Raw genomic sequence first — 24,205 nt, 5'->3', positions numbered from 1 at the left:
GGAATGCGGTGTTTCGCCGCCAGTGTTCCTGTCTCACACTGAATCTACCAGACAGCTTTATTCTGAGAGAAAGTGGCGATTGAACAAATGTGAAATTCTCAATGAAATTCAGCATCTGCAGTTGTTTTGCTTTAGTCTGAATTTGAAATGATCTCTATTGAGAATGAGCCGGGCCCCGCGGGACAGGAATCATTTTCTTGCGGGATCAGCTCTTTCCTGAGAGATGTGGGTGGCTCTGAGAAGAGCCTTTGGGGGGTTTCAGAGGTTTCCAATTTGCTCTCGGGTTGTTTCACTTCTTTCCTGAGGCTTTCTTCGCTTTTGCTGCTTTCCCTTTGGGATTGGCCTTCGCTTTAGTCACTTTTTTGGCCGACTTTCCGCCCGTGACCTTCTTCACAGGAGACTTTTTCTTCAGGGCTGCTTTCTTCAGCGCCTTTTTTGGAGTTGCCGCCTTCTTGCTGCTTGTTTTCTTCACTGGAGTTTTCTTCACTGGAGTTTTCTTCACTGGAGTTTTCTTCACTGGAGTTTTCTTCACTGGAGTTTTCTTGGCTGCGGGTTTCTTGGCGGCGGCTTTCTTTCTTGTCACCTTCTTGGCCGCTGTTTTCTTCACGAAAGATTTCTTGCCTGTGGCTTTCTTCACCTTCTTTCCCATTTTGCCCGGCCTTTCCCTCTTAGCCAGTTTGAAGGAGCCGGAGGCGCCCTGTCCCTTTGTCTGCACCAGAGAGCCTTTCTCCACCTTCCTCTTGATAGTTAACCTGATCTGGGAGCCGCGCTTCCCCACATCCACTCCGCTGCCGGCCAAAGCTTTCTTGATGGCGGCCAGGGACATCCCCTTGCGATCGCTGCAAGCCGCCACCACCTTGAGGATCTGCTCGCCTAACTTGGGAGCGGCAGATCGGGGAGCCGCCTTCTTCTTCCAGGGAGACTTCACCTGAGCGGGAGCGGCTGGAGGAGCCGTTTGGGCGGCTGCAGTTTCAGTCATATCCGAGAGTGGCTGGAAAATCTGGGCCAGGAGAGTCAGAACTGGATCCGGAATGAAACCAGTGGTGGCGGCACAGAGCAACTTAAAGGCAGAGAGCGGACGGAGCAGAGACAAGCTGCTGTCAGCTCCCGGCTCCTCCAGCCTCTCTGTGTTTCTCTCTCCTCACAAACTCTCCCATTCCAATCAAATTCCGCCTCTCCACACATCCAGCTCACACCCTTCATGTCTCTGACACTCCAATGTTTGCTGTTGAAAAGGTTTCACTCGAACTGAGGACTCCGTTTTCCACTGAAACCCGTTTTCCTGCTGCACTGATCCCGCTCTCACACGCGATAGCTGACATGTTCTCTACTTTTCCACTCAAATCTTCCATTTAGCGAAACAATTGCCTTGAAATCTCACTCTGGGGCTCAGCAGGGGGATTAGGGGGAATCTTTGATTGAAAAATGGTTTTATTTTCCACAAGAGAGACTCGGAGATCTCATGATCAGAACAGACACACAAACACAGTTGGATTAGTCTGACCCGCCCGCTCCTTTCATACACTCTCTCTTCCACAATATTCACATCGATACATTCACAGGACAAAACTTTCACCCAATGGAAGGTCCCAGGACGGAATTTCTCCTCCTTCCGGCCTTTGCTCCGGATTCCACGGGGTTAGTTAGAGTTTTTCACCTCAGTAACTGTTAAACACTCTGAGGGCCGCTCCCCGCAGATTGTCTTTCAATTCATTCATGGAATGTGGGTGTCTCTGTCTGGGTCAGCATTTATTACCCATCCCTAATTACCCTTGGGAAGGTGGGGGTGAGCTGCCTTCTGGAACCGCTGCAGTCCATGTGGTGAAGAACCACATCTGTTAACCAGATTCCGCGGCAAGAACCAATTCTATTTTTATTTTCAGTTATTATAGTGATTACAGACATCACTGTGTTTGTTTAGGGTGAAAATACAAATTATCTGCTCTGGGAGTCTCTAGATTTCCTGTTTTATTTGTTTCTCCGGCACTGACAGGTAACAGTAAATCACAACCTCACCAACCAGTGACAGCCAGTTAAATAACCATCCCACACTCGCTGATAATGGAGTTTCTGACAGTGACAGTTTCTGACCATCCTCCGATTGGACCTGGAGGGAACCAGATTCACTGTCAGAGCTGGACTTTCTTACAGAGTGGGTGACAGAGCCAGGTGAGCGATGGTGATGGAGTGGTGACTGTGAGAGCATTTGACCAAGGGTCAGTTCCTGACCATCAGAGTGGTGAATTATTTAATTAGTTATCGCAGGTCCCAACAGTAGGTGGACATTCCTGAAATAAAATTCACTAAAGATTCTCATCATCAGTGTGTTTCTAATGGAAAATCCAGCTTCAATTTGCTTTCAGTTGTTTAAATGAAAGAACAGGCCTCTAAACTAAACAATGATTTCCCAGTCAGAAACAATAATAAAACAGGTGGTTTAAACTGTCCAGAAAAACGAGATAAGACAGGTTCAGTTTACAAACTGTGCTGTGAGCATATCTGGTGTGTGATGAAATCAGCAACTAATTTGTTTCCATAATTACAACTGATTTAAATAACTATTGTTTTAGCAGCGTCAGCGATGGTGGTATAGTGGTGAGCGTAGCTGCCTTCCAAGCAGTTGACCCGGGTTCGATTCCCGGCCATCGCATTGATAATGTGTTTAGATTCTTTTCCGCGGCATCTTGTGTTTTAAACCAAGAGGACAAAAACAGGGCGAACGCAATATTCGACAGGAATGAAATAAAATAAAGGTTTCTATTTTTTCATTTTTTTTGTTCGGACATAATTCGTTTCTAATGAAAAAAATATTGAAATCGGAGAACACGTCTCTGACCTGATAAATGAGTTCTCCGCCAGACACAAAGATACAAAGTAAAAGTAGAGAAACACATTTCAGCTCACACACTGTGCTCTGCACAATCCTAGTGCCTGATGAAGTTAATATGAACATCCTAAGGTGGCTACATTACAGTAATAAGTGTGTAGCTGCCGTGGCCGAGTGGTGAAGGCGTTGGATTTGAAATTCAATGGGGGTTTTCCTGCGCAAGTTCGAGCCCTGCTCGCAGCGGATATGATTGTGAAGTGTTTACTTCCGCTGCCTTAAGCAGCAACGTATATAGTTCTACAATTCTAACTAATTGTAATGTCTGTTTGAGCGATACTGATGAGTAGAACTTTCCTGCCTTCCAAGCAGTTGAACCAGGTTCGATTCCCGGTCATCATATTGAGAAATGTGTCCACGTTTCAATCAATTATCATAAAACAGGGAAAATTTGCCAATAATAAATTCGGGATTTTTTTTTTAGTCGGACGTAATTCGTTTGTAATGAAAAACTATTGAAATAGGAAAACAAGTCTCTGACCTGATAAATGAGTTATCATTTATCAGAGACAATCAGAGATAAAGATACAAAATAAATGTCGAGGAACAAATTTCAGCTCACACACTGTGCTCTGCACAATCCCGGTGCCCGATGAAGTTAATATGAATGTTACTGAGATGGTTATATTACTCAGGTAAATACACAACTGCAATGGCAAGTGGTTAAGGCGTTAGACTTGAAATCCAATTTCCATCATATCTGTGCAGGTTTGAATCCTGATGATGAAGTGTTTGTTACGGTTGCTTTCGGCAGCCACAGAGCCAAAGAAAAGTGCTAATTTTTTGCTATGAAGTATTTGGATCACCATATTCCTTTCTCAGCTGCATGGCCCCGAGCCGGGTGCAGGAAGGTCAGCTTGGAAATGACACCTGGGTGTCCTCGGGCTGGCACAGACAAGACAGGCCGAATGGGCTCCTTCTGTGCTGTTCCCTTCTCTGGTCCTTTCTGTGGTTCCATGAGGAAAACCAGAGGGTGCGCAGAATGGAAACAAACAGGCATCAGGTGCACCAGGACAAAACAAGGTCTGAGGTCAGAGTAAGATTCTTATGGAATGACAGACGCAACATAACAAATACATTTCATCAGAATACAATGAATGAGAATTTCAAAATGCTGCTTCGATGATGTGACATCGTGTTCATTCAAACACATTGCTGCAAGCTGGTCATTATTTGGCGTTAAGAAATCCTGATTATCACAGATTGTAAGAAGTGACACGCGATAGCTAATTAAATGTGAATCCGAAAATAAAATTCACCAAAGATTCTCATCATCACCGTGTTTCTAATGGAAAATCCAGCTTCAATTTGCTTTCAGTCGTTTAACTGAAAGAACAGGCCTCAAAACTAAACAATGATTTCCCAGTCAGAAACAATAGTAAAACAGGTGGTTTAAACTGTCCAGAAAAAAACAGACAAAACAGATTCAGTTTACAAACTGTGCTGTGGATATAGCTGGTGTGTGACGAAATCAACAACTAATCTGCTTCCATAATTACAACTGATTGAAATAGTTGCTGTTTGAGGGGTGTGAGCGATGGTGGTATAGTGGTGAGCATAGCTACCTTCCAAGCAGTTGATCCGGGTTCGATTCCCGGCCGTCGCATTGATAATTTATTTAGATTCTTACCCGCAGCATCTTGTGTTTTAAACCAAGTGGACAAAAACAGACGGAACGCAACATTTGACAATTAAGAAATAAAATAGACGTGTTATTATTTATTGTTCGGACGTAATTCGTTTCTAATGAAGAAATATTGAATCAGGAAAACAAGTCTCTGACCTGATAAATGAGTTCTCCGCCAGAGACAACGATACAAAGTAAAAGGAGAGAAACACATTTCAGCTCACACACTGTGCTCTGCACAATCCCGGTGCCTGATGAAGTTAATATCAACATTACTCAGACTGTAAAAATGCAGCTGCGATGGCCGAGTGGTTAAGGCGTTGGACTTGAAATCCAATGGGGTTTCCCCGCGCAGGTTCGAGCCCTGCTCGCAGCGGTTATGATCAGGAAGTGTTTACTTCCGATATTCCAGACAACCAAAAAACACACTCATTTTTCGGTATGAAGTATTTCGATCACGATCAATCTTTCAGCTGCATGGCTCCAGGCCGGGTGCAGGAAGGTGAGCTTGGAAACACGTGTGTATCCGTGGGCTAGCATGGACAAGTTAGGCCGAATGGGCTCTGAGTCAGAAAGGTTTACAACATGGAAACAGGCCCTTCGGCCCAACTTGCCCATGCCGCCCTGTTCTTTTAAACGACTAAGCTAATCCCAATTGCCCACATTTGGCCCATATCCTTCTAAACCCATCTTACCCATGTAACTGTCGAAATGCATTATAAAAGACAAAATTGTACCCGCCTCTACTACCACATCTGGCAGCTTGTTCCAGACACTCACCACTCTGAAAAAAAATGCCCTTCTGACACTTTTCTATCTCTCCCCTCTCACCTTAAATCTGTGCCCTCTACCTTTAGACTCCCCTACCTTTGGGAAAATATATTGACTATCTAGCTGATCTGCGCCCCTCATTATTTTATAGATCTCTATAAGACCAACTCTCAGCCTCCTACCTCCAGAGACAAAAAATAGTCTATCCAGCCTCTCCCTATAACGCAAACCATCAAGTCCTGGTAGCATCCTGGTAAATCTTTTCTGCTCGCTTTCTAGTTTAATAATAGCCTTTCTGTGATAAAGTGAACAGAATTGTACACAGTATTCCACGTGTGGCCTTACCAATGTTTTTCATGACTTCAACAAGACGTCCCAACTCCTGTATTCAATGTTCTGACCGATGAAACCAAGCATGCCGAATGCCTTCTTCACCACTCTGTCCACCTGTGACTTCACTTTCAAGGAGCTATGAACCTGTACCCCTAGATCTCTTTGTTCTGTAACTCTCTCCAACGCCCTACCATTAACTGAGTAAGTCCTGCCCTGGTTCAATCTACCAAAATGTATCACGTCACATTTATCTAAATATAAGTCCATCTGTCATTCGTCAGCCCACTGGCCCAATTGATCAAGATCCCGTTGCAATTGGCGATAACTTTCTTCACTGTCCACTATGCCACCAATCTTGGTGTCATCTGCAAACTTACTAACTGTGCCTCCTATATTCTCATCCAAATCATTAATACAAATGACAAGTAACAGCGGACCAGCACTGATCCCTGAGGCACACCACTGGTCACAGGATTCCAGTTTGAAAAACAATCCTCTACAACCATCCCCTGACTTCTGTCAAGAACCCAATTTTGTATCCATTAAGATGCCTCACCCTGGATCCCATGAGATTTAATCTTTATGCAACAACCTACCTTGTGGTATCTTGTCAGAGTATTGCATGGTGCCTTTCGTTTCCAAAATGTATCAGTTAAGGGGATTAGCAGGATGAATATGTGGGGTTACTGAGACAGGTTCTGGGTGGGATGGTATCTCAGAGAGTTGGTTCAGACTCAATGGACCAAGTGGCCTCCATCTGCACTGGAGGGATTCTATTGCAGTTAAGGCTGAGATAGGCAAATTTTGGATTCTTGGGGAATTGAGGGAGTGATGAGTAAACTGGAGTTCAACCCAAGATCTGAAACTGTATAAGAAGCGAGTATGCCCACATCTCAATACTGCAGCCATACTTTGGAACCCATACATTCAAAGAGATATTCAGCTCATAGAGAGAGTGCAAAGACATGAAACCTGGAAAATGAAAGGCATGAGGGGAATAGCTTATGAGCGATTAAGGATTCTTGAATTGCAATCTGTAGAGAAGGCTGATTTATGGTTTAGTTCAATATTATCAAATTGATACATGGTCTTATTGCCTAAGCTTCAAAAGCTTTATTCACAGCGAATGTATTTTGGTGGATGTCAGTACAAAGTACAGAAATCTGGTTCATGTGATGATATTCACAATTTGTTCTCCCCACATAGAATTGTTGATATTTCAAAAGTTTTACCTGATTTTGATACTGAAAATGTAGTGACCTTTAAAAAACTTGTCAGAAATACCGTGTGATTTCTCTCTTTGTATTGTCTGATGCTGTTGCTGTTCTGAGTTTTGTTGTTCTGTTGGTTTAATGCTGTGCCTCTGTGCTTTGCACTGTATAAAGACACATAAATCATAATTGTATTAATCATACAATCCCTACAGTACAGAAAGAGGCCATTTGGCCCACCAAACCCTATTCCCATAACCTCACATATTTACCCTGCAAATCCCCTGACACTCAGAGTCAATTTAGCATGGCCAATAAACCTAATCTCCACAGACAAGGGGAGAATGTGCAAACTCCACACAGATAGTGACCTGAGGCTGCAGTTGAACCCGGGTCCCTGACACTGAAGGAGCAGTGCTAACCATTGTGTCACCCTTGAATGGGGGAACATTATCGATGAGCCACGTGGTCAATGTCTGCTCTTATTTACTGTGTTCTTGTGACTGGAGGAGACGGATCCATGGATACTGAGGGAAATATGGGTGGAAATTGCAGCGGCTTTGGCCAAAACTTCCCTATCCGAGCTCATGGTGCCAGAGCACCGGAGAACTGCAAATGGTAAACACTCTTCTTCAGAAAAGGCAGTGAGGAGAAGCCAATTAAAGTCCAATAAATTTAACCTCAGCAATGTGGAATATTCTCCAAACAATAACTGCAGATAAAATTAACTCTCGCTTGTGCTAATGGCCATTAACTAAGGAAACCACTCATGTAATTCATAAAGGTGAATTATGTTTAATGAATTTGCTCGAGATTTAGCTAACAGAAAAGGTTGATGAGGGTAATGTGGTTAATGTGAACATGGACTGTCAAAAAGCATTTTATAAATAAAGGGCCACACAGCAAACTTGTGGGAACATTTGGAGCTGAGAGAATAAAAGGGACAGCAGAACATGGATAGGAAGCTGACTGAGTGACAGGAAACACAGCAGTGGGAAATGTTTTTATTTGGAATGGAGCTCGGTTAAAGTGGGATTCCAGGAGGGTTGGGGTTTGGAATCCTGCTCTTCCTGATCCATATTAGAGACAACGGCAATGCTGTACAGAGCACACACTCAAACTGTGGGAATTACACAATACATGGCAGCATTGTGAACTGTGAGGGGGGAGTGCTGAAACTCACAGTTTCTGAGACAGCTTGTGGATTGGTCAAACAAGACCAATTTAAAGTAGAGAAGTGTGAAATGATTTATTTCAGTGGGAAGAAAAGGGAGAGACAATATGAAAGAAATGATACAATTGTAAAGGCATGCGGGAACAAGGGACCTGTGGATAAATGTGACACCAATAATTGCTGTTTAGGTGGCAGGTTGAGAGTGTGGTTACTAAGGTATTTGGGATTGTGAGCTTTATACGTAGGGACAGAGCTTACAAGAGCAAACAAGTTATGGGAAACCTGTATAAAACCCTGGTTTGTCCTCAGTTGGAGTATTGCACTCTGATCTGGACAGCAATGTTTAGAAAGGGTGTGAAGGCATTAGAGAGGGTGCAATAAATCTCTGGGCACGGGTCCAGGGATGGGGAAGTTCAGTTACATCGGTAGATTGGAGAATTTGGGTCTTTGGTGAAGGAAGTTTGAGAGGAGATTTGATCGAGGTGTTCAGGATTGTGGAGGGAATTGGAAGGAGCTGATAGGGAGAAGCTGTCATGTCCCAATCTTCCTCTGTCAGGAAGTGTTCCCCAAACTGAATGAACAGGGCATCGTTCCCGGTTACACTTCTCCAGCAATGCTAAATATTCCCAGTATTTGTTTCAATGTGAAACATTTAAGATAATTATACAAACACAATATATTGTTTAGAGTAAAGAAGAAACATTAAAAGTGAAAATTCATGTTGATGTCCCTCTGCGGGGCTTTTAGTCTTTCCAGTGTGGGCCAGTGGTCTGATTAATCCGATGGTGCTTTTCCCAGTCGCCTGTGTAACGTGGCTCGAATCCCAGCCTTCAGTTTTTGAACTGCACAGCGGAGCGTTTAAGGAAGTGTTGGGGCTGAATGGCCTCATCTGTGCTTTAATCCTCCTGCTGTCTGGTGAGCTGATCTGACATCCACCCCAGAGTGGAGTCGCTGCACAGATCGCCTTAAAAATGGTCTCTAAGCTGAGGGAGTGACTGTGAATCTCGTCACCACTTCCATCCTGACTAATTTCCTCCACTTCAAACCGTCCATCAATGTCAGAAGGAGTCAGAACCAGAGTAGGAGACTCCACCAATGATTCAGTCCCATCTTCCACCATTTGAACATCCTGCCTTGCCTCACACCTTCTCTGTTCTCCAGCAGCGGGGATGTTCCAGGGTCTTGGTTACTCGGAATGCCCTGTTCCAGGATTTCCTCGCTCTAAAGCTGATGACTGTTGATGTCTGTCAGCAAGTTGTTGGGAATTGGCTCCTCTTCATCTCCAACTTCAGACCAATCAGGAACTTCCATCTACCAAGCTTCTAGGGGCTGGTTGAGCTGAAACAACAAGAATTGAGGATTTTGCAGTGTTGTTACATTCCAGCAGATTTCATTAAACACCAACTTTTTCACTTCATTAACAACTGGAGGAATAGCAATGGAATTTATTGGCCCATTTATCCTCACATAGGAGTTGGGACATCATGTTGAAGTCATGTTAAGGCCCCACTAGGAATACTGTGTGCAGTTCTGGTCACTCTATTATAGACAGAATATTATTAAACTGGAAAGAGTTCAGAAAAGATTTACTCGGATACTACTGGGGCGTGATGGTTTAAGTTATAAGGAGAAACTGAATAGACTGGGATTTTTTTCCCTGGAGTGTAGGAGGCTTAGGGGTAATCTTATAGAGGTCTATAAAAGAATGAGGGCCATAGATGAGATAGATAGACAACATCTTTTCCCAATTTCAGGGAGTCTTAAAGTGGAGGGTGCAGGTTTAAGGTGAGAGGAGAGAAACAGAAAAGGGTCCAGAGGAGGTGAGTGTTTGTAGCGAGCTGTCTGAGGTAGCAGTAGAGGCAGTTACAATATTGTCTTTTCAAAAGTATTTAGATAGTTACATTGGGTAAGATTGGTATAAGGGGAATTGGGAAAAACTGAGAATATGGAATTGAGATAGAGGATCAGCCATGATCACACTGAATGATGGAACAAGCACGATGGGCTGAGTGGCCTCCTCCTCTTCCGAGTTTCTATGTTTTCAGGTTCTGATGAAAGGTCACAGACCTGAAACACTAACTCTGTGCAGCATCTGTTTGCAGAGAGAAACAATCTGCTGAGCTTTCTTTTCTGTTTCATTTCTGATTTCCAGAGTCTGAACTCAACCCAGCCAGAGTCAGCACCTTCAGGAGAGAGAGAGAGGAACCAGTGAGTGTGGAACTGAACCCAGCCAGAGTCAGCACCTTCAGGAGAGAGAGAGAGGAACCAGTGAGTGTGGAACTGAACCCAGCCAGAGTGAGCACCTTCAGGAGAGAGAGAGAGAGGAACCAGTGAGCGTGGAACTGAACCCAGCCAGAGTCAGCACCTTCAGGAGAGAGAGAGAGGAACCAGTGAGTGTGGAACTGAACCCAGCCAGAGTCAGCACCTTCAGGAGAGAGAGAGAGGAACCAGTGAGTGTGGAACTGAACCCAGTCAGAGTCAGCACCTTCAGGAGAGAGAGGTAACTAATCTAAACCCTGTGTCTAAAAACAGAGGTAGAGAGGAAAGAGGGAACCAATGAGCAGTGAGCCGAATGTCAGTCGTAGGGCAGTTGCTGGAGTCCATTATCAAGTATTTGGAAAGCAGTGTTATAATCAGATAAAGTCAGCATGGATTTACAAATGCTGGCCTTCATAGCGAGGGGGATTGAATATAAAAGTAGGGAGGTCTTGCTGCAGCTGTATAGGGCATTGGTGAGGCCGCAGCTGGAGTACTGTGTGCAGTTTTGGGCGCCGCACCTGCGCAAGGATATTTTGGCCTTGGAGGGAGTGCAGAGGAGGTTTACTAGGCTGATACCGGAGTTGAGGGGGTTGAGCTATGAGGAGAGGCTGAATAAACTAGGCTTGTACTCGTTAGAGTTTAGAAGAATGAGGGGAGATCTCATTGAGACGTATAAGATGATGAATGGGATGGATAGGATAGAGGTGGAAAGACTCTTCCCACTCAGAAAGGACAGTAGGACTAGGGGGCACAGCCTCAAGATAAAGTGGGGGCAGTTCAGAACGGAGTTGAGGAGGAACTTCTTCACTCAAAGGGTGGTGAATCTCTGGAATTCTCTGCCCGTTGAAGTGGTGGAGGCTGCCTCGCTAAATATTTTTAAGAAGCGGGTTGATGGGTTTTTGATAAGAGAGGGGATTAAGGGTTATGGGGAGAGGGCGGGAAAGTGGAACTGAGCCACGACAGATCAGCCATGATCTTATTGAATGGCGGGGCAGGCTCGAGGGGCCAGATGGCCTACTCCTGCTCCTATTTCCTATTTCTTAAATCATGCTTGAGAAAACTACTGGAATTCTTTGAGGATATAACTACTAGAGTTGACCGGGGGAACCTGTGGATGTAGTTTTTTTTAGACTTTGAGAAGGCTTTCGACAAGATCTCACATAATGTTTTAAAGGTTAAAGTTTGATTATTAGTGTCACAAGTAGGTTTACATTAACACTGCAACGAAGTTATTGTGAAAATCCCCCAGTAGCCACACTCTGCCGCATGTCCGGGTAGACTGAGGGAGAATTTAGTACGGCCAGTGCACCTAAGCAGCACATCTTTTCAGATTGTGGGAGGAAATCGGAGAGAAAACCCACAGAGAAACGGGGGGAATGTGCAGACTCCACACAGACAGTGACCCAAGCTGGGAATCGAACCCAGGTCCCTGGTGCTGTGACACAGCAGTGATAACCAGTGTGCTGCCCTTCTACTGTGTAAAGTTAAAGTACATGGGATTGTGTGTAGCATCTTGAGATGGATAGAAAGCTGGTTAGCAGACAGGAAAGAAAGAGATGACATAAATGGGTCTTTTTCCAATTGGAAGGCAATGATTAGTGGGGTACCACAGGGATCTGTGCTAGGACCCCAACTGTTCATATTATATATTAATGGTTGGGACACGGGAACTAAATGTTTAATCTCCAAATATGTAGATGATACAATATTGGGTGGGAGGGTGAGCTGTGAGGGGGATGCAGAGATCCTTCAGTCTGATTTGGACAGGCTGAGTGTGTGGGATCTGCATGGCAGATGCAGTATAATGTGGATAAATATGCGGTGATCACTTCATTATCCACTTCAGTAGCAAAAATAGGAAGGCAGATTATTATTTGAATGGGTGTAAATTAAGAGAGCTGGATACTCAGCAAGATCTAGATGTTCTTGTGCATCAGTCAGTAAAATCATGTTGAAGCTGTATAAGACTTTGGTTAGGCTGCATTTGGAGTGTTGTGTATAATTCTGGGTGCCACACTTCCAGAAGGATGTTGATGCATTGGAAAGGGTGCAGAAGAGATTTTCCAGGATGTTGCCTGGTTTGGAGGATATGGACTAGAAAGAAAGGTTGAACAAACTTGGATTGTTTTCTTTGGAGCCTCGGAGGAGCAGGGGGGACCTGAGAGAGGTTTACAAGATTATGACAGGCTTGGATAGAGTGGATTGTCACAGTCTTTTCCCGAGGGTCAAAGGATCAAATACTCGGGACAAAGGTGAGAGTGAGAGAGGGAAAGTTTAAAAGAGATGTAAGGGGTAAGTTTTTCAGACAGAGAGTGGGGAATGCCTGGAACGTACTGCCGGAGGAAATAGTGGAAGCAGATTCTGTAACAACGTTTAAGAGGCATCTGGATAGATCCATGAATCAGCAGGAACCCAGGGATATGGACCACATCGAGGCAAGAAAATATTAGATTAGAGAGGTGTAATAAGTCTGCAGAGGGAGAAGTTCCTTCACCAAAACCCTTTTATTTACACCTCTAACAGCAGTACACAGAGCGTTAACAGTTTATCTCCGGGGGTGTCAGAGGAACGGGCACTCCCGATTAAGTACAAGGCCATGACTCCCTGATTGGCCCATCAATTGAATCCTTAATCAGGGAGTTCCTGCTCCAATCGCCAACCTCAATGGCCTGATTGAAGTCATTACAAGAGGCATCTGCGTCGGCACAGACTGGGTGGGAAGAGGGTCTGTTCCTGGGCTGTACTGTTCTTTGTTCAGTCCCTGAAAGTAAGTGCAGAGATACAGCAGACAAAAAGATGGCAAATGGTATGTTGGCCTTGGGAGCGAGAGGATTTCTGTCTAGGAATAGGGATGTTTTACTGCTGTTGTATAGGGCAATGATGAGGCCACACCTGGAGTATTGTGTGTAGTATTGGTGTCCTTATCTGAGGAAGGATGTCCTTGCTGCAGGGGGAGTGCAGTGAAGGTTCACCAGGTTAATTCCTGGGATGGCCAGTGTGTCGTATGAGGAAAGATGAAGTCAGTTAGGATTATGTTCACTGGAGTTTAGAAGATTGAGAGGGGGCTCATAGGAAGTTATAAAATTCTAACAGGACTGGAAAGGGGAGATTCAGGAAGAATGTTACTGATATCCTTTGTGTAAGGATAAGGGATGAATGTTTAGGACTGAGGTGAGGAGAAATTTCTTCACCAGAGAGGGGTGAATCTGTGGAAATCGCGAATGCAGAAAGAAGCTGAGGCCAAAATGTGTGATGTCATTGATTAGGGGAGGCAGTGGTGTCATGGGCTCGTAACCCAGAGACTCTGGAAATGCTCTAGGAACCTGGGTTCAAAACCCAACAGGGCAGATGATGAAATGTGAATTCAATATGAATCTGCAATGAAAAATCTATTTGTTGCTTGTGATAAAACCCTATCTGGTTTATTAATGCCCTTTAGGGAAGGAAATCTGCTGGGCAGGAGTGTGTTTGAATTGTCAAGTCTAGAGGTAACAAAAGCGTGGATGAGGGTTTCAGGTACGGGTGAGTTGAGGTATTACAAACAATGTGTGATGTTACACAGCTGGAAATCGGTGATCTTGGTGAAGGAACAGATATGTGGTCAGAAACTCATTTCCGAGTCTGATGAGGTGCCAAGAATGAGGGTTTGTTTCAACCTCGGACAGTAACCAGTGGGAGAGATGGAGTCAGTGACTGGGAACAGAATTTGTGGTGGGAACATTGGTCTTCTAAATATTTAACTGGGGGAATTCTCTGCTGAACCAGTGTTAGAAGTTGGAGAAGGAGTCTAATAATTTAATGACAGTGGAGGGAGTGCAGAGGAGGTTTACTAGGCTGACGCCGGAGTTGAGGGGGTTGAACTATGAGGAGAGGCTGAATAAACTAGGCCTGTACTCGTTAGAGTTTAGAAGAATGAGGGGAGATCTCATTGAGACGTATAAGATGATGAATGGGATGGATCGGATAGAGGTGGAGAGACTCTTCCAACTCAGAAAGGACAGTAGGACTAGGGGGCACAGCCTCAAGATAAAGGGGGGGGGGGGCGCACAGTTTAGAACGGAGTTGAGGAGGAACTTCTTCATTCAAAGGGTGGTGAACCTCTGGAATTCTCTGCCCGTAGAAGTGTTGGAGGCTGCCTCGCTAAATATTTTTAAGACGCGGGTTGATGGGTTTTTGATAAGCGAAGGGATTAAGGGTCATGGGGAGAGGGCAGGAATGTGGAACTGAGCCACGACAGATCAGCCATGATCTTATTGAATGGCGGGGCAGGCTCGAAGGGCTAGGTGGCCTACTCCTGCTCCTATTTCTTGTGTTCTTATGCTTGGTTGTGAGAGCTGGGGTGGAGCTGGGTGTTATCAGCATACATGTGAAAACTAACACTGTGCTTTCAGATAATGTCACTGAGGGGTAAGGTGTAGATGAAAAATAGGAGGGAGCCAAAGATAGATCCCAGGGCAATTTGGGTGGTAACAGATCAGGAGTGGGAAGAGAAACCATTGCAGGTGATATTCTGTATATGATCAGAAAGATAAGAATGGAACCAGGTGAGTGCAGTCTTACCCAGCTGAATGTCCACGCCTTTGACATGGTTGACTGCACCATCCTGCTCCAATACCTTCCCACTGTCAGGTCAGTGTGCACAGCAGATGAAGATGTTAATGTACCTGACATCCGGGGAGAACTGATGATGAATAAAGGGCTGGGCCTCAGTAGATGAGTGTAGAGAAGGCTGGAATTCTCAATCATCTTCATCTCCAGCAGCAGCTCCTCCATCTCAATGTGTGTGGTGAGATCAGGCCATTCTGCTCAGTCAGGAATACCCAGACTGACTGTGAGAGAGAGAGAGGCTGTAATTAGAACCAAACAATAAGGGAGATCCACTTAGAGTAACCAAGGCCCACCCCCAAAACACAGGAAGATCACAGCATCTAACCACAGCCTCTGCAAAGTGAGGTGCTGTAAAACCCGGTGTGACACTGAGCCCCACCCAAAGCACAGGAAGATCCCAGTTTCTGGGCTGATTTGGTCTGCTTCCACCAGGTTTGCAGCAGGAAGACTGGGGAACTGCAGCAATACATGTTTACACAGGAAGCTGCCATTGGAAAGACTAAGCTGCGGATTTATAGACTCCACAGGGCAGAAGGCGATCATTCGGCCCATCGAGTCTGCACCAACCACAATCCCACCCAAGTCCTATCTCCATAATCCCATGCATTTACCCTGGCTGGTGCCCCTGGAAACGACAAGGGGCAATTTAGCCCGGCCAATCCACCCAACCCGCACATCTTTGGGCTGTGGGAGGATCCCGGAGGAAACCCACGGGGAGACCGTGCAAACTCCCCACAGTCAGTGACCCAAACCGGGAATCGAACCCGGCTCCCTGGCGCTGTGAGGCAGCGGTGAGAACCACTGTGCCACCGGGCCGCCCCATTTCCAGCCGGGCGGGACGGGATTCCCGCTCCCAAAACCCTTCCCCCATCCGGAGCCCCGCCGCGGGCTCAGGATCCGGGCCCGGGGACTGAAGCCACTGGCGGGACATTCGCTGCCGCTCCGCGCGGTGTCTGATTGGCCCAGGGGAAATCCCCGCCCACGGCCTGTGACCGGCAGCTGGGAAACCAATCGGGAATCGCCGCATCACCGTTATCCAATGGCCGCTCTGCTCAGGTTGAGTGACAGCTACTTGATCCAATCCGAGAGCTCCATAGTCTGAAGTGCGTGACCGTTGAAAATGATGCTGCCAATTGTGACCAATCGCAGACCGCGTTGCTACACCCGCCCTCAATGTGATTGACAATTTCTTCAGCCAATCGAAACGCACTGACCGTTCGGAATGCGCCGCGACTGCGCGACTGGCGCAGCGTCTCTCCCAGCCCAGCGTCATTGCGTCATTCAATTCGATCCGGAGCTGAAACCAAGAAGAAATCTAAGCGCTGGAGACGGAAAGAACCCTTAAAGTGGAACCGCACAGATAATTATAGTTGTACAATGATAATTCGTTGATGTCAGTTAAAGCGGACAAAGGACTGCCGGAAGTCACAGAATACAAAATGTGAAACCCGCGGGATGGGAATTAGGAATTAAATTAAGCGGACAGGCGACAAAAATGAACGAGAGGAAAGTAAGCTGGAATCAGGGGAGTTGAGAGAGGGAATTCCAGAGCTGAGACCCAGAGAGCTGGAAGAACTATAATCGCTGCTGGAGTGAACCAAATCAGAGATGCTCACGAAGGCAGAATCAGAGGAGCTCAGATATCTCAGAGAATTGCTGGGCTGGAGATGACGAACGGCAGGAAGAGCTGAGGGCATGGAGGGATTTGGAAACACGGATAAGAATATTAAAGTTGAGACATTGCTAAACCACGAGTCAGTGTTTGTCACTGAGCACAGGGTTGATGCATTAAGCGTATTTGGAGTAAACTCTGATTGAAAGACGAGAAATCAATTAGTAGCTTTCTGGACCCAGCAGCACAATAAATCGGATCAGGAGTGAACTGCATGCCCCCTCAAGCCTGCTGCTCCATTCAATGGGATCATGCTTTCGATTCCTAAACCACAGAATCGTTACAATGCAGTAACAGTCCATTCGGCCCATCAGGTTTGCACTGGATTATTGAAGCTGCGCGCTATCTAATCCCACTCTCCCGCCTCATCATCCCAGAGACCCGGGTTTGGTCCTGGCCTTTGCTGACTGTGCTGATTTTGCACATTCTCCCCTAGAGGTTCCTCTAGTTGCTCTGGTTTGTTTCCATGGTTCAAAGATGTGAAGGTGAGATGGATTGGCCATGTTAAATATTCCTTCAGTTTCCAAAGATGTGTACAATAGGCACTGAATCGGTTCAATATCAGTTCAATTCACTGAATCGGTGGCGACTAGAATAACAATGCAGATTATCAATTTGAATTATTCAAAATCATAGAATGGAGCATCCATTGTGAATGAAAGGAAACTTTAAACTGTGAAGCTGTGCTGTGCTTCAGGAGCTGGTTTTACACAAATCTCCATTATTCAAAAATGCCTCACCTGCTGAGCATTTCCAGCATTTCATAACAACATAAGAACATAAGAAATAGGAGCAGGAGTAGGCCATCTAGCCCTTCGAGCCTGCCCCGCCATTCAATAAGATCATGGCTGATCTGTCGTGGCTCAGTTCCACATTCCCGCCCTCTCCCCATAACCCTTAATCCCCTCTCTCATCAAAAACCCATCAACCCGCGTCTTAAAAATATTTAGCGAGGCAGCCTCCACCACTTCAACGGGCAGAGAATTCCAGAGATTCACCACCCTTTGAGTGAAGAAGTTCCTCCTCAACCCTGTTCTAAACCGCCCCCCCTTTTATCTTGAGGCTGTGCCCCCTAGTCCTACTATCCTTTGTGAGCGGGAAGAGTCTGTCCACCTCTATCCTATCCATCCCATTCATCATCTTATACGTCTCAATGAGATCTCCCCTCATTCTTCTAAACTCTAATGAGTACAATCCCAATCTATTCAGCCTCTCCTCATAGCTCAACCCCCTTAACTCCGGCATCAGCCTAGTAAACCTCGTCTGCACTCCCTCCAAGGCTAAAATATCCTTGCGTAAGTACGGCGCCCAAAACTGCACACAGTACTCCAGCTGCGGCCTCACCAATGCCCTATACAGCCGCAGCAAGACCTCCCTACTTTTATATTCAATCCCCCTCGCGATGAAGGCCAGCATCCCATTCGCCTTCCTGACCACCTGCTGTACCTGCAAGCTGGGTTTTTGCGACTCATGCACAAGGACCCCGAGGTCCCTCTGCACCGTCGCCTGCTGCAGTTTTTCTCCACGTAAGTAATAATCCTTCCGACCATTATTCCTACCAAAGTGGACCACCTCGCACTTGCCAACATTAAATTCCATTTGCCATTTCCTGGCCCATTCGCCCAGCCTATCTAGATCCTTCTGTAGACTCTCCCCACCCTCCGCACAATTTGCCTTTCCACCAATTTTGGTGTCATCATCAAATTTCGACACACTACACTCGGCTCCCTCCTCCAGATCATCTATATAAATGGTAAATAGCTGAGGCCCCAGCACCGACCCCTGGGGCACTCCACTAGTCACCATCCGCCAATCCGAATAGCACCCATTGACCCCCACTCTCTGCCTCCTATTTGACAACCAGTCCTCTATCCAAGCTAACACCCTACCCCCAACTCCATGCCCCCTGACCTTCTGTAATAACCTCTTGTGAGGTACCTTGTCAAACGCCTTCTGAAAATCCAGAAAGACCACATCCACCGGCTCTCCTCTATCCACGGCGCTAGACACATCCTCATAGAACTCCAGTAAATTTGTCAGACACGACTTCCCTTTAACGAAACCGTGCTGCGTCTGCTCTATCAAGCAGCTCCCCTCAAGATGCCTCGCTATTTCCTCCTTGATGACGGATTCTAACATTTTACCTACAACAGACGTTAAACTAACAGGCCTATAATTCCCCGCCTTTTGCCTAGCACCCTTCTTAAACAACGGCGTAACATTAGCCGTTTTCCAATCTTCCGGCACTTCCCCGGAATCCAGCGACGTCTGGAAAATAACCACCAAGGCATCCACTATCACCTCCGCCATTTCTTTCAGAACCCTCGGATGCATTCCATCCGGTCCTGGGGACTTGTCCACAATCAGCCCCTCCAGTCTGTCGAGCACCACCTCTCTAGTAACAATAATGTCATTGAGACCCTCCAGTCCTACCACCTTTCCATCGCTAACACCCGGCAAATTATTCACGTCTTCCTCCGTGAAGACAGAAACAAAAAAGTTATTCAAGACCTCAGCCATATCCCCATCCCCTACCACTAGGTCCCCTTTCTCATCCTCTAAAGGACCAACATTCACCCTAGCCAGCCTCTTCCTTTTTATATATTTATAAAAACTCTTGCTATCCTTTTTTATATTAAGCGCTAGCTCAGCTTCATAGTTTCTCCTACCCTTCTTTATCAACTTCTTTGTCAATCTTTGTTGACATTTAAACCTCTCTCAATCCTCTTCTCGCCCACTACTCTTAGCTACTCTAAATTCCTCCGCTTTGAATTTAACACTTTCCTTCACCTCCTTCGTTATCCACGGCTTATTACCTCTCCTCCTACGGTCCTTTTTGACCATCGGAATAAATTTCTGCTGAGCACCAAGAAAGATCTCCTTAAAGATCCTCCACTGCTCCTCAGCAGACCTACCTTCCAACGCGCTCCCCCAGTCCACATTCGCCAATTCTTCTCTCATCCTACCATACTCCCCTCTGTTCAAACAAAGGACACGCGTCCGGGAACCCACTTTCTCCTCCTCCATCTGCACCAGAAACTCCACCATACAATGATCACTCTCCCCAAGAGGATCCTTCACCGCAAGTTCCCTAATTCTACCCGCCTCATTACATAGCACCAGACCCAAGATAGCTCGCTCCCTCGTCGGCTCCAACACACACTGTTCGAGGAAACTATCCCGGCAGCATTGTGTTTCAGGTTTGCAGCTTCCAGCTTTGTGTTGTGTTCTGTGCAAATGTTTCACAGGGAACAGGTTCTGATCAGCCCTGTGACAGATGGAGTAGAATGTGTCTCCCGGCTTATCAAGCCTTTGAGATTTGACTCCAAGCTATACAGGAGAATGAGGAAGAGAGAGAGGGAGGGTCAGTCTGTGATGGACACATTCCCTGGATAAAGGTGTGTATTTCCACAGCTCACTCAGCAGAAATAAGATGTTCCAACACGAGTTGCAATCAATGAAGTTCTTCTTAACAGTTCTTGACGTTTAAAATATGAGATTGTTGAACTTATCGATAGTTTCAACGTTGTCAAAAATCCATATATGGACAAGTAAAGTAATTTGTCTGCGTGTGGCTCTGTGGCGCAACGGAAAGCGCGTTGGACTTCTAATTAATGTGCAAGTTAGCCATTCAAAGGTTGTGGGTTCGAGTCCCACCAGAGTCGGATTTTTGATCAGATTCGGAGCAAACAGTTTGCTGCTTCATTGATGTGATTCACCTTCGGCACCGACATTTCCTGCTCTGCCATCTCTCCATGCTGTTTCTGTTAACCCGGCTTTCAGGGAAACCACTGACTCGAGAATAAATCACAAACACCGGGGGCTTTCTTGAAGTTTGAAACAACATTCACGGTTTGAGTTAGAAATAGTAACATCTTTCTCAATTCGATATTTCACTTCTTTTGGAAGATAAAAAAGGTTAAAGAACATGCAACAGCAATTTATAAATCAATAAATAAATATCAGTGCCCTGCAATGTAGGGGTGTTATTCTGATGTGTCTGCTGCGCTTGTCCTTCCAGGCTGTCGTAGTCATGGGTTTGGAAGCTGCTGGAAAAGGAGCCTTGCTGATTTGCTGCATCGTGTAGATGGTGCACACTGCTGTCATTGTGTGTCGGGAGTGGAGGGAGTGAATTTTTAATGTTTGGGACGCGAATGAAGTGGGATGCTTTGTCCTGGATGGTGCCAACCTTCTGCAGTGCTGTTCAATCTATATTGATCCAGGCAAATTAACTCAGGAAACCAAGTGATCTGGTTTACTCCCACAGTCAAAGATGAGCAGGTTGGGTGGATTGGCCATGCTGGATTGTCCCTTGGTTCCCCAAGGTGTTTGTATAGGGACATTACCGGGGTGGATGCGTGGCGCTGCGAGGATAGGTCCAGTGTGCGATTCTCTGTTGGAGAGTTGGTACAAACTCGATGGGCAGAATGGTCTCCTTCAGCACTGTTGAGATTGTGTGACTCTAAGGCCATTCGACTGTGTTAGAAATTCCCTGAGAGAAAAAAAAGGAAAGTTGTATTTGTAGAATTTACAGCATTAGATTTATTGCAGATTTTTTTTCTGCAAATGATGAAAATACCTGGATCGTGTAAATAAATAGTAGAGATATTTGTGGGGAGTCTCGAAATATGTTTAATCTTTATAAATTATCCACTGTAAAGGGGAAGTCAGTATTGATTAGCAAGGATGGGATATTGTGACTTGCACAATTGCCCTGATCACTTGAAAGGCCTCAAAGTTCTCGCTGGGATTTGAAAGCGGGATCTCCTGTTTACTGGGTTTGTGCATTGCTCTGTTTACTCAAGTCAACAGAGACCCAATTCCCGCTCTACCTGTTCCTTGCCCGAAGGTGCTAAGATTGAGAGATCTGAGCAATGTGAACTCTGCAATTGAAGGGTTACATCCTGGCGATAGGGATATTTCTCCACAGCTGCTTTCGGGGCTGCTGAATATTTTCAGCATTTCCTCTTTCTGATTTTGTGCTTTCATTACAGGAGTTCATTTACTGACAACCCAAAACTTGCCTCTTGGACGCAGCACCAGACAGAGCTTTTCTGTGATCTTCACACAGACAAGTTCACTTTTCACTTCCCGGCTTTAAAACCGTCTGTTTTCACACTGAGCACCCTGCGGCATCGCCTTCAAACCTCACCCCACCCTCCACCCCCACACCAGAGTCTCAGTGGTAAAAGTGCAACTGAAGAATTCACAAAGACAAGCGATCACTTCTACTGGGAGGTCAGACTCTCTCCTGTTGTTCCACAAACTCGCAGCACTTGCTCTGTTTTACATCAGGGTCATGTTCGGTGAATTCAAAACCAAACCGGGAGCAGAGAGGTGAACTGTCTCTCTCTTTACTTTCTCTGGATTTTCATCAAATGGAAAAGTAACAACGAATCAAGAGAAAGCAGAAAGGCAACGTTATCCTGCGGGAGAAATGTGTTCTTTGTTACGGATGTTAAAACACAAGAGGTGGTTTGGGGAGCAGTTGCTGCATGACGAGGTGGCCGAGTGGTTAAGGCGATGGACTGCTAATCTATTGTGCTCTGCACGCGTGGGTTCGAATCCCATCCTCGTCGGTGGTGTATTAGTTCTGTCTCCTTATTGCCGGGGAACTGATGATTCGCTCGGTGTTTTGAGCTTCACGGAACCAAGATGAAGTTTGGACACACAGGCTTGAGGGGTGAATGTTCCAGAACAATACCACACTCCCAAATTTCGAATCCCATGAGAAACTCGGGCTGACGATCGATTCAAATCAGGACCCCAGTTTTGGACAGGAGTTTGCCACCAGGTAAACATGTGGTTTCAGAAGATCCAAAGCAGACTCCAGCTTCATTTGCGGCCCGAATGGCAGATTTTGTCTTTCCAGAATCAGCAGCTCAGCCATGAATATTAGCGGGATTGGCCATGCTAAATAGTCCCTCAGTGTCAGGGGGATTAGCACGGTAAATATGTGGGGTTATGAGGATACAGGCTGGGTGGGATTGTTATCGGTGCGGGCCCGATGGGCCGAATGTTCTCCTCCTGCCCTGTAGACATTCTCAGGAAGTTGGAGGCGGCAGTTTCACTTCTCTGAGAGCATTGATACACCAGTTCCTAATTTCTTCAAACTTTACCTAAAAGAAAAAGAACGACTTCGATGAGATTCTGACCCACAATGTTTGAATATCTCACCAGGCAACCTTCTCTTCCATTTTCTTCCATCGGGAAAAAAGATACAACAGTCTGGAGTCACCTACGAACCGAGAACAGTTTCTGCCCTGCTGCCATCAGGCCTCTGAATGAACCTTCCTTGCATTAAGTTGATTTTTCTCGACACCCGAACTATGATTGTAACACAACATTCTGCAGTCTCTCCTTTCCTTCTGGATGAAGAGTATGCTTTTTCCCTGCAGCATACAAAAAAAAACTTTCAACGTATACTAATACATGTGACAATAATAAATCAATTCAAATTAAATAAAACAATGACGAGAAGTCCTACATATCATTCTTTGTGCCACAGATCCCCAGCTGCAGCACACACACTGCAACAAAGAGTGTTCAGAGTAGAAAGCGCATCTTGATGAAATAATAGGCCAATTCCAATTGGTTTCAGTTCAACATTCAAGCAAACGAGCAAACAAGCACGTCTCGATACGGAAAGGGTATCGCAGGGAAAAAATACAAGAATCAAAGTGTATCAGACGTGACAGCCGTCAAACTGAACAGAACCAGATATCCATTATGCAAATACTCCTAGTGCCTCAAGAGAAACCCTTTCCCCAACTAAGTGTTTCTATAGTTTTATTTGTTGCTCTTGCACTGACAGGTAACAGTAAATCACAACCTCACCAACCAGTGACAGCCAGTTAAATAACCATCCCACACTCGCTGATAATGGAGTTTCTGACAGTGACAGTTTCGGACCATCCTCCGATTGGACCTGGAGGGAACCAGATTCACTGTCAGAGCTGGACTTTCTTACAGAGTGGGTGACAGAGCCAGGTGAGCGATGGTGATGGAGTGGTGACTGTGAGAGCATTTGACCAAGGGTCAGTTTCTGACCATCACTGTTCTGATTTCTTTAATTAGTTATCGCAGGTCATAACAGTAGGTGGACACTCTTAAAATGAAATTCACTAAAAATCCTCACCATCACGATCTTTCTAATGGAAAATTCAGCTTCAATTTGCTTTGAGTGGAAACTTTGTGAAATGAAAGAACAGGCCTCAGAATTGATCAATGAGTTCCCAGTAAGGAACAATTGTAAAAAGGTGGCTTCAACCAGACAAGCCAAGTTCAGTTTCCAAACTGCTCTCCGGGCTCTCCTGGTGCCTGATAAAATCAGCAACTGAGGAAGTTCCGTTATTAAAACTAATGCAAATAACGGCACCTGGGGAAAGAGTGAGCGATGGTGGTATAGTGGTGAGCATAGCTGCCTTCCAAGCAGTTAACCCGGGTTCGGTTCCTAGCCATCGCATTGGTAGTTTATTCGGAATTTTATCCGCGGCCTCTTGGACTTCAAACGGAGTTGAACAAAAACAGGGCCAACACAACATTAGACAGTAATAGAGATGCTTCGTTTTATTTTCTCTTCGGACGTAATTAGGTTTCAATGAAAAAAATATTTAAATAGAAAAACAAGTTTCCGACCTAATAAATGAATTCAGAGACAGAGATA

At 45.6% G+C, this 24,205-nt stretch overlaps 1 protein-coding gene and 6 non-coding genes across 7 annotated transcripts; 6 read left to right on the top strand and 1 right to left on the bottom strand.

Annotated features, from left to right (window-relative positions):
• Window positions 1–289: 289 nt before the first annotated feature.
• LOC145335912 (histone H1-like) lies at window positions 290–979 on the bottom strand. Its single transcript, XM_080181646.1, has one exon. The coding sequence runs from the start codon at window positions 977–979 to the stop codon at window positions 290–292; it is 690 nt and encodes a 229-aa protein (XP_080037772.1).
• A 1,599-nt stretch (window positions 980–2,578) lies between these two features.
• trnag-ucc (transfer RNA glycine (anticodon UCC)) lies at window positions 2,579–2,650 on the top strand. The gene has a single exon. It is a non-coding gene; the product is annotated as a tRNA-Gly (tRNA).
• Window positions 2,651–2,987: 337 nt separating this feature from the next.
• trnas-uga (transfer RNA serine (anticodon UGA)) lies at window positions 2,988–3,070 on the top strand. The gene has a single exon. It is a non-coding gene; the product is annotated as a tRNA-Ser (tRNA).
• Window positions 3,071–4,418: 1,348 nt separating this feature from the next.
• On the top strand, window positions 4,419–4,490 carry trnag-ucc (transfer RNA glycine (anticodon UCC)). Its single transcript has one exon. It is a non-coding gene; the product is annotated as a tRNA-Gly (tRNA).
• Window positions 4,491–4,805: 315 nt separating this feature from the next.
• trnas-uga (transfer RNA serine (anticodon UGA)) lies at window positions 4,806–4,887 on the top strand. Its single transcript has one exon. It is a non-coding gene; the product is annotated as a tRNA-Ser (tRNA).
• Window positions 4,888–20,112: 15,225 nt separating this feature from the next.
• trnar-ucu (transfer RNA arginine (anticodon UCU)) lies at window positions 20,113–20,204 on the top strand. Its single transcript is given in 2 exon segments — window positions 20,113–20,149; window positions 20,169–20,204. It is a non-coding gene; the product is annotated as a tRNA-Arg (tRNA).
• A 1,832-nt stretch (window positions 20,205–22,036) lies between these two features.
• On the top strand, window positions 22,037–22,118 carry trnas-gcu (transfer RNA serine (anticodon GCU)). Its single transcript has one exon. It is a non-coding gene; the product is annotated as a tRNA-Ser (tRNA).
• Window positions 22,119–24,205: the final 2,087 nt, after the last annotated feature.

Source organism: Carcharhinus amblyrhynchos, unplaced genomic scaffold, assembly GCF_965287045.1.
Source record: "Carcharhinus amblyrhynchos unplaced genomic scaffold, sCarAmb.v2.hapA scaffold_42, whole genome shotgun sequence".
Classification (NCBI taxonomy): Eukaryota; Metazoa; Chordata; class Chondrichthyes; order Carcharhiniformes; family Carcharhinidae; genus Carcharhinus; species Carcharhinus amblyrhynchos.
Note: the sequence above shows the minus strand (reverse complement) of the source record. Positions and strands in the feature narration are given on the sequence as shown.